At 40.5% G+C, this 9,999-nt stretch overlaps 2 protein-coding genes across 2 annotated transcripts; both read right to left on the minus strand.

Moving 5' to 3' along the window:
- Positions 1–2,624, minus strand: LOC129597735 (hydroxysteroid 11-beta-dehydrogenase 1-like protein). The gene is made up of 7 exons (XM_055495398.1): positions 2,580–2,624; positions 2,520–2,526; positions 2,218–2,309; positions 1,829–1,867; positions 1,178–1,490; positions 892–1,029; positions 1–408 (listed from the first exon to the last, which is right to left on the minus strand). Exons 1-7 carry the CDS (start codon positions 2,622–2,624, stop codon positions 179–181), a joined length of 864 nt encoding a protein of 287 aa, XP_055351373.1. The 3' UTR covers positions 1–178.
- A 428-nt stretch (positions 2,625–3,052) lies between these two features.
- Positions 3,053–6,235, minus strand: LOC129597736 (corticotropin-releasing factor-binding protein-like). Its single transcript, XM_055495399.1, has 7 exons — positions 5,925–6,235; positions 5,117–5,192; positions 4,887–5,044; positions 4,516–4,723; positions 4,094–4,281; positions 3,758–3,881; positions 3,053–3,607 (listed from the first exon to the last, which is right to left on the minus strand). The coding sequence occupies exons 1-7, from the start codon at positions 5,997–5,999 to the stop codon at positions 3,462–3,464; spliced, it is 975 nt and encodes a 324-aa protein (XP_055351374.1). The 5' UTR covers positions 6,000–6,235; the 3' UTR covers positions 3,053–3,461.
- Between the last annotated feature and the right edge of the window lie 3,764 nt (positions 6,236–9,999).

Consider the following 9,999-nt stretch of genomic DNA (forward strand, 5'->3'; position numbering starts at 1 on the left):
CAGCGTATTGATACTCGTATAATCACAAGAGAGAAATATTTTGGATCAAATTAACGTACGAAGAATGGCTGCAAAGTGGTAACAATTAACACTGTTACAGCGCCAACCAGTCTTGCAAGTTACAATACGAGTACAAATACATGAAGTTTGAAAAACGTTCAAGATCCGTATGAACAGGCTACTGTTTTGCTTTTAATAAAAACGCCGTTATCTTATCAAGCGTAACGGGGAACCAGTAACGGAATAATAGCGGTATTTTGGTCTCGAACCATGGGAAATATAGTTCACGATATCTACGAACAGTGGCCATAACTATGGCTGTTGCGGTGTCTTTGGCACTGACGGCACTCATCAGGTTGAAGTTCTCGAACCGGAAGTTGTTGATTTCCTTTCGCATGTTTTCAGTTTCTGCAACGTACAGTAACATCTGCATTAGTACACTATCGTACAGGTACTTGTTTCCATTCATGCGAACAAAACTTAACAAATATTACAATATTACAGACACGTTTCCAGTTCTTAAACAACCAGACTAATATTGCAACGAAATGGTTGAAATCAGGGCAAGCGCAAGACAGTATTAATTATTATAATCAGCAAGATTAATGCAACATTCATCTCATAAGTACTTATACGCACAGAACAGAATTCTGTATAATACTCATGCATTATTATTATTTTGATATATTTATTATACATAAGAACTTTGCACGCTTTGCTCATTTTGGACAATACAACTTATTGTTAAGCTGCTTTTGGGCGTTGTGCGATAACTATTTTACAAATATTAAACTTGTTTAATATAGCGAAGTTTCAAATTAATACGCAAATGTTATTAATTGCTTTAACAGCGTTTTATACTTTTAGTCAATAAAATATAAATATGCATACCTATTAGCCCCAGTGTGCAGTATGTTATCGAAACATTTGATCGCTCGGCCTCCAACTCCAAGCGCCAGCCGGCAAAAAATCCATCCAGCGCATGTTTGGATGAGGAATAAGAAATTATGTAAGGCGAATTAGAGCGACCTGTTAAAAACAAAATCAGAATTTACATTCAAAAGTCTTGACCTAAAGTATTTTTATCAAAGAGGCCGTTTAAAGGGCATGTCGGTCAAATATTAAAAATATTTATGACTTCCGAATCGCAGAAAACTGTTACGTTATCACTGTTTACCGCTAGCGGAAGACACAACACCAATACTGCCCGCCGACTGCTCCAGAAATGGTCGCATCAGAGAAGCAATTTTGACGTATCCGTAAAAGTTTACATTGATAATATTATAAAGCTGGGTCAAGTTTTCCGCTGTTCCCCTCCAACTGCCGATCTGGTTTTCTAATTTATGATTAAGTATCAAATGATCGACGAGAGATTCGGGAAAGTGCTTCTTGAAAACTTGAGGTATTGCTTGGATGTCTTCGTCAACTCCCATGTCGGCTGCGTACACTGCCACTTGTCTCCCGCCCAGCTCCAGACATCGCTTCGCCACCTATTAACATAAAAAAGTAATGCAGTTCAATTTTTTATAGTTTATAAGCCGAAATTTTAAAGAATTGTTTACGCAATGGCCTATGGTCATATAGACCAACATTTTAAAAATATATACGGAACCCTGTATGTTGTGAAATGCTGTTTGTTTTTATTTCCGCTTAGTCCACTTTAGAAATAATTATGTGAGTTACGTGGAGCAGGTTTCCTCGATGCGCTATTATTTTTCGTGTCTACTCTATATCTTTTCCTTCCAACAGAACTTCTTCAATCCATGATACTTATTCATTATGATGCTATGATGCTTAACAGTATATCAGAAAATTTAATGATGCCAACCTTTTCCAGCACATGTTGCCTTCTGGAAATAATGAATACCTGTAAAAAACAGTCGCACTAATTGTACTCAGACAAGTAAATGCATAACATTATAACAGTCAGAGTATGCACCCAGGCAAGGTGGCACGAAGAGCAATAATTATGCGATAACTTGATATTAAATTACAAATGTAATACTATCTTTAACTGATACCGATTCGGGTCGAAATAGTTTTTGTTCTGGAACAGCAAAATTGCTACTTATAACAAACCGTTATTCCATCAGTTTATGGGGTTTGGGGCAGCCGGTTTTTGGGGTATCTCCAAATTGATGTACAAATTAAGTGATCGGTGCATCAACACCGTACCGATCGTTACAATTCTTGTAAATTCTACAATGATCATCGTACCGATGCTCCAGACTGGCAATACAGATAAGCAATTTCTTCGCCTATTCCCGTCGATGCTCCAGTAACAATGGCGACTTTATTCGCGAGCTCTTCTACAAAAAAGTGCAAATACACCGGTATAAATACCTCATTTAAACCTCTTACCATACCTCATTTAAAACTTGCAGTCTCATGGCGTTCTTTTGAATCGTTAAGGTTTTCAAAATTACAAGTCAAGTAATCGAAGTTCGTGAAAATTTATGGTAGAATCGTAGAGAACATCCAGATGCACAATGCGAAAGTTTAACACTGCAGTAACTTACCGATCAGCTACCTTTTTCGAGTGGAGCATCAAGAACGAGAAAGTAACCGATTCCGCATACAATAACGGCTGCGGCTATAAAAGCACTTGTGCAGTTCTTGAACATCTTTGAGCCTCGAACATATCACTCCCCGCTCACGAGTCAACGATGATTTTGCAAACCAAAAATTAATATTGAAATTTGAATTTGGGTAACTGCAGTTTACACCTACCTAAATGCATAGTACTGTCCATAAAGTACTGTATGTTGTGTAATTATGATCATTGTACAAGTACTAAACCGGTTCAGCTTTGCGATGCTTCGGCATTCGGCAAAACCGAATATGCCATGCCATGGCCAGATACAAGACGACTACGACTATTTCTAGTCCTGTTGGTGACGGTTTCACTGGAATGTTTCCCATGCATTAAAAAAGATGCTATAATGTTACTGTTAATATAAAATGTCAAAAATATGTTCTGTTTGTCTTATATTTTGTTTGCAAGGAGCTGTTTACAACTTTACATTAACATTATTTACAGTGCTCGGATACAAAACTGTACAGTAAGCGCTGATCTTTTGTACAATACACATGTACACGTTATATCTATATACTTCCAGCAACAAGAAAAATTTTTTTCATTAGCACTTATTATAGGTGTATGCCGGATATCGATTCCCATGCGCACTTCATTTGCCCCGAATAACATCTTAGTACTTGTCATGGACTGCACAATTATTCCCGCATTTTTATCGAAAAGCAAAATTATAAAGCAGATTAAACAAAAGGGACTAAAAAATTTCTTTAGCAATGTCCACAGATCCAGTGTTGCCACTCCGACCATTCGCCGCGTTGACTATACTGCAGCCCAGATGTGACGCATATCGCGCGATCAAAACACATTTATCCAGTGACGTCACAGACGCGCACAGTTCCGGAGACAACAGGAAAGCGGAGCAGTATCATAGCGCAGCACAAATAAAGGTGTCGGGATCAATTTTGTCTTCTTCCAGTAATTCATGAACAAACAGCACGTTATTGTAATACTGGCCACTGGAAACCAGCCGCACCATTGTTGTTCCGCACATTATGGAAGTGCTCTCTTTGGCTGTAAAAGCGTATAAGTTGCATGTGCCAGATATATGTTTGGTAACTTTGCTGCGCAACTTAACGATCAGTATGGAATTTCTCTTTTCCGTTTCCGTTTCGAATTCGACATGCACCTTTTTATATTAACGTTTACAGTTCATATGCGTACCGGTGTTGAGGCTGAATCCACACTGCGCCTTAAAAGGCACCATATGTGTCAGGTCGAAACTGGGTCCACCTCGAATTTCCACGTAATCCCGTTTTTCGCTCACCGCAATGGATTTTATGGAGCACTAAAATTTACTGTATATTGAATAACAACTTTTGGATGTACCTATTAAAATCTTAATCTGTCAAAGAAAAGCATTTTACATTTTCCAGCAATTATTTTCATATGCAGGATATACGAATATTTATATGTTTGTAAATTATACATAACATATATGACTGCATAATTGATAATTTCTCCAGCATTTGTTGCAAGTGAACAAAATAGTCTATGTACCTTTGCGCTACGTAATTCGGGCTCCATGATAATTTCTTTCAAATTCTTCAGCACAGGACTGACTCCAATGTCCATATATTCGAAAGCGAATCGTTGAGGATATATGGAAAGGACACTGCAGTTTTCCGCTAAACCTCGATTGGAAATCGCAGCCTTTCCTTCCGGCGACACTACGATGGCGTTGCAAGCTGCAATGTCCATAAAAAAAAGATTAGCATAAAAAACAATTTGGTCATACAAAATTAAAATTTTGTACGTATGCTATAAATAATATTGTAGTAATCGTTCTATGTACACACTAATAGAAAATAATAAAAACAGAACGTGTCAACATGCTAGTATGTTTGTAGCTGTCGCGGTACTTCAAATGACCATGTTACGTATATCAATCTTGCTCTATCTCAAGTTAATTTCCAACATACGGCGTGGATTTTTTGAGTAAGATACACGGATAGTGAAAGTGGATCCTGGATAAGGTAGGCGATACTGCACCAATGCCATATTGCCGGAAGATCGGAAGATGGACTTTGGTTGATCCGATCCGCAATGTTTAAGGTAACGCGGCCCATCCGCTCCCAAATCTTCCACCGGCGGGAAAATCGCCCCGTTCTGTTCCCATCCGTCCAGGATCTGGGAAAGGTCAAGTTTATTATATACTTGTGAGATTAATTGCTCCGGTAATTTTTCGAAGATTCTCTGTATCGGTTCGTATCGCTTTACGCATGGTACGTTGCCTTTCCTGGTATTATTATTTTTAAACGCATTGGTGCCTCTCTTGGTATTGGTAACTTACCCCCACCACAGCATCATCTTTGCAGTCCACGTCAAATTCGAGAAATTCTATCGCCACCTGAGCATCCAAGGCACCCACCAGAAAAATCCCGCAGGCCAACTGTTCGCCGGTACTCGTTACCTTGTACACGCCGGGTTCGCTCTTCATCTCCACACATTCTGATGATTTAGAAGAAATTGTCAACAATCAAATTGGAGGATGGTCCAAGCGATTAACTATTGTTACCTCACCTGTTAGGGCTTCTTTAAGTACCAAAAGCTTGTCCAAGTCAGCCGCATTTCTTTCAGGATTGTAAAAATTCAACAACTACAATAGCGAAAAATATTCCGTTTTAGCAGTTGATATGTCTGTATAAACATCTGGAGAACTGCAAGTCTGCAGTAATGAGTGAGATTGATTTGTATGTATGAGGTAATGCGGATGATTTATAGCGACCACAATACGAACGGCAATTCGCAGATATATGTTTTTATTAACTGCAATATCAATCGCCGAAAGAGTTTAATATATATTTAAGTTGAAACAGTTTTACGTGGAAACAAATCGCTGTAATATTTAAAAAGGGCTGGCACAATTTTTTATTTGTGATTAATCATAATAAAATATACGATTTTGAACTACGGGTCATTTAAATCAAAAGAGAGCTGGTTATATCGTACTTTAACATTCAAATGCATCCGAAAAGCGCACAAAGTGCTTTTCAGTAGTTTGACGCCACAATGGAAAGAAATGTTTCTTGCGAATTTTCGTTATCACCGCTATTTAAAACTCTGTCCAGAAATAAATTATCAGAACGTGTTTTAATTAAAACTACTCTGTATATAAGGTAAGTGCAGTTAAGTTTACCGCTCCTGCTTCCGCTGTATGCATTGTCGAAAACATTTAAAAATACGTAATTACGATAACGCGTTCATTAAGTAAGCGTTCAAATACAAAATACCATAAATATTAATTGTATTAGTAAGAATTAAATGTAAAAACTTAGTATTAATTTTGCTGATTACATTAATGTGACAAAGTAATTATAAGAGAACTTACCACTGCAGAACTGTACCCATATTGCAATATTCCTCCCACAAAGCATAACAACAAACTGCACGAACTTGCTACCATCCTTTAAAAATCGAGGATACTATCTCGATCTTAAATTTTCACCGCAACGGTAGCACAAGCAGTACAAGAGCAAAACCAATTTTTTTATGAATGTCTATTAGAAAACCAATCTTTCACATTACAATTAATATTTCAGACTAGCCTGTGTCACTTTGCGGCAACATTATTCGAAAAACTGTGCACACTTGTTCGAAATCAAAACTCCGTGCATATTAGCCACTAAAACCATGCAACTTGTAATCAGGACGACACTATATATGGGAAACAGCCGGCGAACGCGGTCCATTGATATCCGGGTTCATCCCACTTTTGGCTGGATAGGCGATATGTATGACGCCCCTTGTCTGATTTCTCCCTTTCAACTCACGTCATCATCCACTATAGTCCCACTACTACGTACTATTCAGCCGATTTACAAAGTGCAGATGAGTTGGTTAAAGTGGTGACCTTTTTGCAATATTGCATAACTCGTATCGAAAATGTGATCGTGAATGGCCATTGTATGCATTATCTCATACAACAAATTTTCTCGGCAAATATTTCTCATAACTATTTCCGATTGAGGTTGTAAAACACACATGCGACACAAATTAATCCGAAGTTATGAAAACAAAGACAAACAAGCTGAATTTGCCAAAAAAAACTGTATATGGACAGCCACTTGATGCTGAGATCATTCACGGCTTCCAGAATAACTTAAAGTTTGTCTTTTTACGATGACGTTCGAAACTGATTACTGATAAATTATGCAACTTGATTGTTATTATATTTCCATCTAAAGTTATACCGCTTTTTAATATTTGCATACTTTCTCGATCTTGCTGAACCGGGCGTGCCCGTGCGATACATATGTACATATTGTATACCTTTGGTTTTTACCATAGACTATATTGTAGCTATCCCTACAACAGATTGCAGACATAATCATTTATGCAAGCAAAATTAAATATTCAAAAGTTCTAATGCACTACCAAAGCAGAAATGTTAATTCAACAATGCCAAGTCTCGGTAAATCGATTGCCTCAAATGCATATAAATTTGTCACAATATTGTACAGGTGCACTAATGCAGGCGGTATATATTGGAATTGTGATTTGGGTTACCCGTCATTTAATTTTAAACAAAGTAGTAATCATCAACTGTGTAAAATACAATGTTGACAACAAACAATATTACGAGCGCGTTGGCATAAAACAACTGAAGCAATAGCGTGCGCAAGAATTCCCAAAACATTCACTATATTGTGTATGACTAAACTGGGAAATGATGCAATCCCGTGGCTCATTAAGTATTCTCACTGTAAATAGAAATGTGAATCCTTTGGAGGATTACGGGCTTTAAAGTGTAATTATGTGATCAAATTATAACGACATTTAAGAAACGATATCCTATTGGAAAGCGGCTTAACTATCGATAACTACCGCCGGTTCGGACTACAAAATGCGCCTAAACAGCACTCTGGGTTTGGTTACCAAGAGTCGCCGTTACATTTTTGTGCGCGTGCGCAAGTGTTAATCGTGATCCGCTCGTATTTCTGGATGAATGAAGAGATTATTTAATTTAGTGGAGCCATGTAACACAATATTTCTTTGCAAAGATAAACATGTGAAAGTGCCGTTTTGGCGAAGACATTATTCTATGACAGGCTGACAGCACACTTCTGTATATGCTTCCCGTGCATGTATACTCGTAATAAAATTTGTTAACCTGCGTAAAACTGGACGTTTTTTATTAATCTTTTATGTGGCACATGTTTCACGTCTTGCTTTATTTTGTCACGCAAGTAGCTCGTAAAAACGTCTCTGCTGTTCACGCTACTAAAGTTTTCCTTGTATTATCCATTTCATTCAGTGTGTTATGTGCAAACATTACTTTAAAAAAACTTGCGTACGCGTAGTCCAAGACACTGGAGCAACTTTTTTTATTTGTTTATTCATTTTCATCTGTATCTTGGCCAATGTAACAGGCAAGCGCGAGGAGATCACGAGTGTGCTTTACTGACAAATAAAGGGAGCAATGCTGCGTAATAGCAGGGAAAGCAAGACCAAGCACCGATGGCTAAGCAAGCAAGTGAATGCTAAAAAGGCTCTTGAGCGTCCGTCAAGGCGTGAAAGAAGCAACTGGCGGCAAGCACGTGCTGTGTGCCATCAGCTGTGTGATGATGCGCAGACTGGACTCAATCCAACGCGAGCGTACGCTGAGTCATACAGCGAGAGAGGGACGAGAGAGCAAGTATGCTCAGCGTGTGCGCCGCATATATCCGCTTCAGCGGATATGAGTGCAGTGCAGCAGCACACGTACGTACAGCGAGAGAGGCGATATGGCAAGCATGAGTGCAAGTACGTCCATGGTGGGCCGTATGCACCAGGCGCAGTCATGTGCCTCTGACATGCCTCTCTGGGCGGGAGTCCGAGCTCCTGCGAACGATGCTCCGACTCGGTACCGCACCAGTACCGCACAACTCTCCAGTCGGACCCAATGTGGGTCGCTGGTACGCGTCCTCTGTCAGTGGGAGTCCGGTGTCTGGTCGACCGTCCCTTCTTCACTTCCGAACCCATGAGTGGAAGCCACTCACGGCCGAAAAATCCGGAAGCCGCTCGGGCGTTTCGTTGGACCGGTGTTGCTTCTGTTGGCTGGCTTCTTGCTTCTGTTGGCAACGGAGAACAATGTGAAAGAAAAGTGTAATGAAAGTTGTATACAGCGCGAAAGAAAGTATGAAATAAAGTTTAATCACAATTCCAGTGAGCAAAAGGGGTTACAAAACAGATCTGTCAAAGAGATCGAACTAGAAAAATACAATTCCGTTTGTTAGGAAAAAATGCTAAAAAAAAATGCAAAAATCTGTCCGGGGGTCCTATTCCGACTAGGATGACGTCCACGGGGTCTCCTGTCCACTCTCATCCGGTAAGTTGGGTCCGGGGCATCGGTTCCCGGGTTACCCGTTGTGACCGGTTACATTCACCGAGGTCGGATAAGCACGGTTAAACACTTACTTCCGACTCGTATCCGTCCGTCAGGGATAGAGAGGCACTGTTGCAATTGCAAATGCCGAGGCATCCTCTCTGAATGGGGAATAGGACCGAGGTCGGTTTGACCAAGGTCGGCCTACCGGTAAGTCGACCGGCGGCTGGGGAAATTCGGCTATGTTCCGAATTCTTAAAGTCCAGGTCGGAGAAAGCTGTATGTAAGTCATGCGGCCTGTGTGGTCGTCATGTACAGCGGTTCCGTTCAAAAGTGGTCGGTTACAACCGTTCAATCTGCTACCACGAGCCTAGTTTGGGGCTATCCGAGTCGAACTGGCTCGAAGGTCCGGTCGGAATTTATGAGTTTCAGCGATGGAAGTGTCCAGTCGACTTCCATCCAGTCTGTTCCGTTGTTATCCGACCTTCTGTCGAGGTCGGTTGTCCTATCCGTCATTGGTCGACTAGGGTTAACCTGCAATAACATGCCCATGTGGGGCTAAACAGTTCCTTCAAGTCGAATTCATCCACCGCAGACAGTTGTCATTCTTCTTCCGTCATGTTGAATAAGTTGCCGATTTCCGACTTGTATTTGGTTGTGGTCGACTTCGGAAGGTCGGATGAACTGAGTCTTCATCCGTTCGAAGGTCGGATTTTTCCGTTAGGAGGTCGATTCTCGACTTCTAAATGCCTTTGCCGACCTGTTGTCGTATCCTTCCAGCTTCTGTGCGGTCACTTCCGACTTCAGCTTGAGGTCGGATATCCATGTCCAAGTTCGGAGGTCGGCTATTTTCCGACTTCCTCAAGTCGGAAAAACTTGGTGTTTTATCCGACGAAAGGCTAAATTCTTCCACTAGGAGGTCGATTTCGTACTTCTGGTTGATTTTCCGACTTGTTGTCGCCTACTTCCGACCTCCATCTGATGGTTGTCGACTTCATTTTAGGAGTTCTGTGCGTTCGGCTACAGTTGGCCGGGTCCTTGGTGTCAGGACATCCTTCGGTCAGTTCGGACTGGCAGAGGGATGTTCGGCAACACAACT

Source organism: Paramacrobiotus metropolitanus, unplaced genomic scaffold, assembly GCF_019649055.1.
Source record: "Paramacrobiotus metropolitanus isolate TYO unplaced genomic scaffold, Prichtersi_v1.0 Parri_scaffold0000108, whole genome shotgun sequence".
In the NCBI taxonomy this organism is placed as follows: domain Eukaryota; kingdom Metazoa; phylum Tardigrada; class Eutardigrada; order Parachela; family Macrobiotidae; genus Paramacrobiotus; species Paramacrobiotus metropolitanus.

Coding starts and splice junctions, on each gene's coding strand:
- LOC129597735 (XM_055495398.1), bottom strand. CDS start 2,624: ATGTTCAAGAACTGCACAAGTGCTTTTATAGCCGCAGCCGTTATT. Junction 1,868..2,217: donor ATTGCCAGTCTGGAGCATCG/GTACGATGATCA, acceptor TGTTTTTTACAG/GTATTCATTATTTCCAGAAG. Junction 409..891: donor CTGCACACTGGGGCTAATAG/GTATGCATATTT, acceptor TGTACGTTGCAG/AAACTGAAAACATGCGAAAG.
- LOC129597736 (XM_055495399.1), bottom strand. CDS start 5,999: ATGGTAGCAAGTTCGTGCAGTTTGTTGTTATGCTTTGTGGGAGGAATA. Junction 5,193..5,924: donor ATGGGTACAGTTCTGCAGTG/GTAAGTTCTCTT, acceptor TCGCTATTGTAG/TTGTTGAATTTTTACAATCC. Junction 5,045..5,116: donor ACTTAAAGAAGCCCTAACAG/GTGAGGTAACAA, acceptor CTAAATCATCAG/AATGTGTGGAGATGAAGAGC.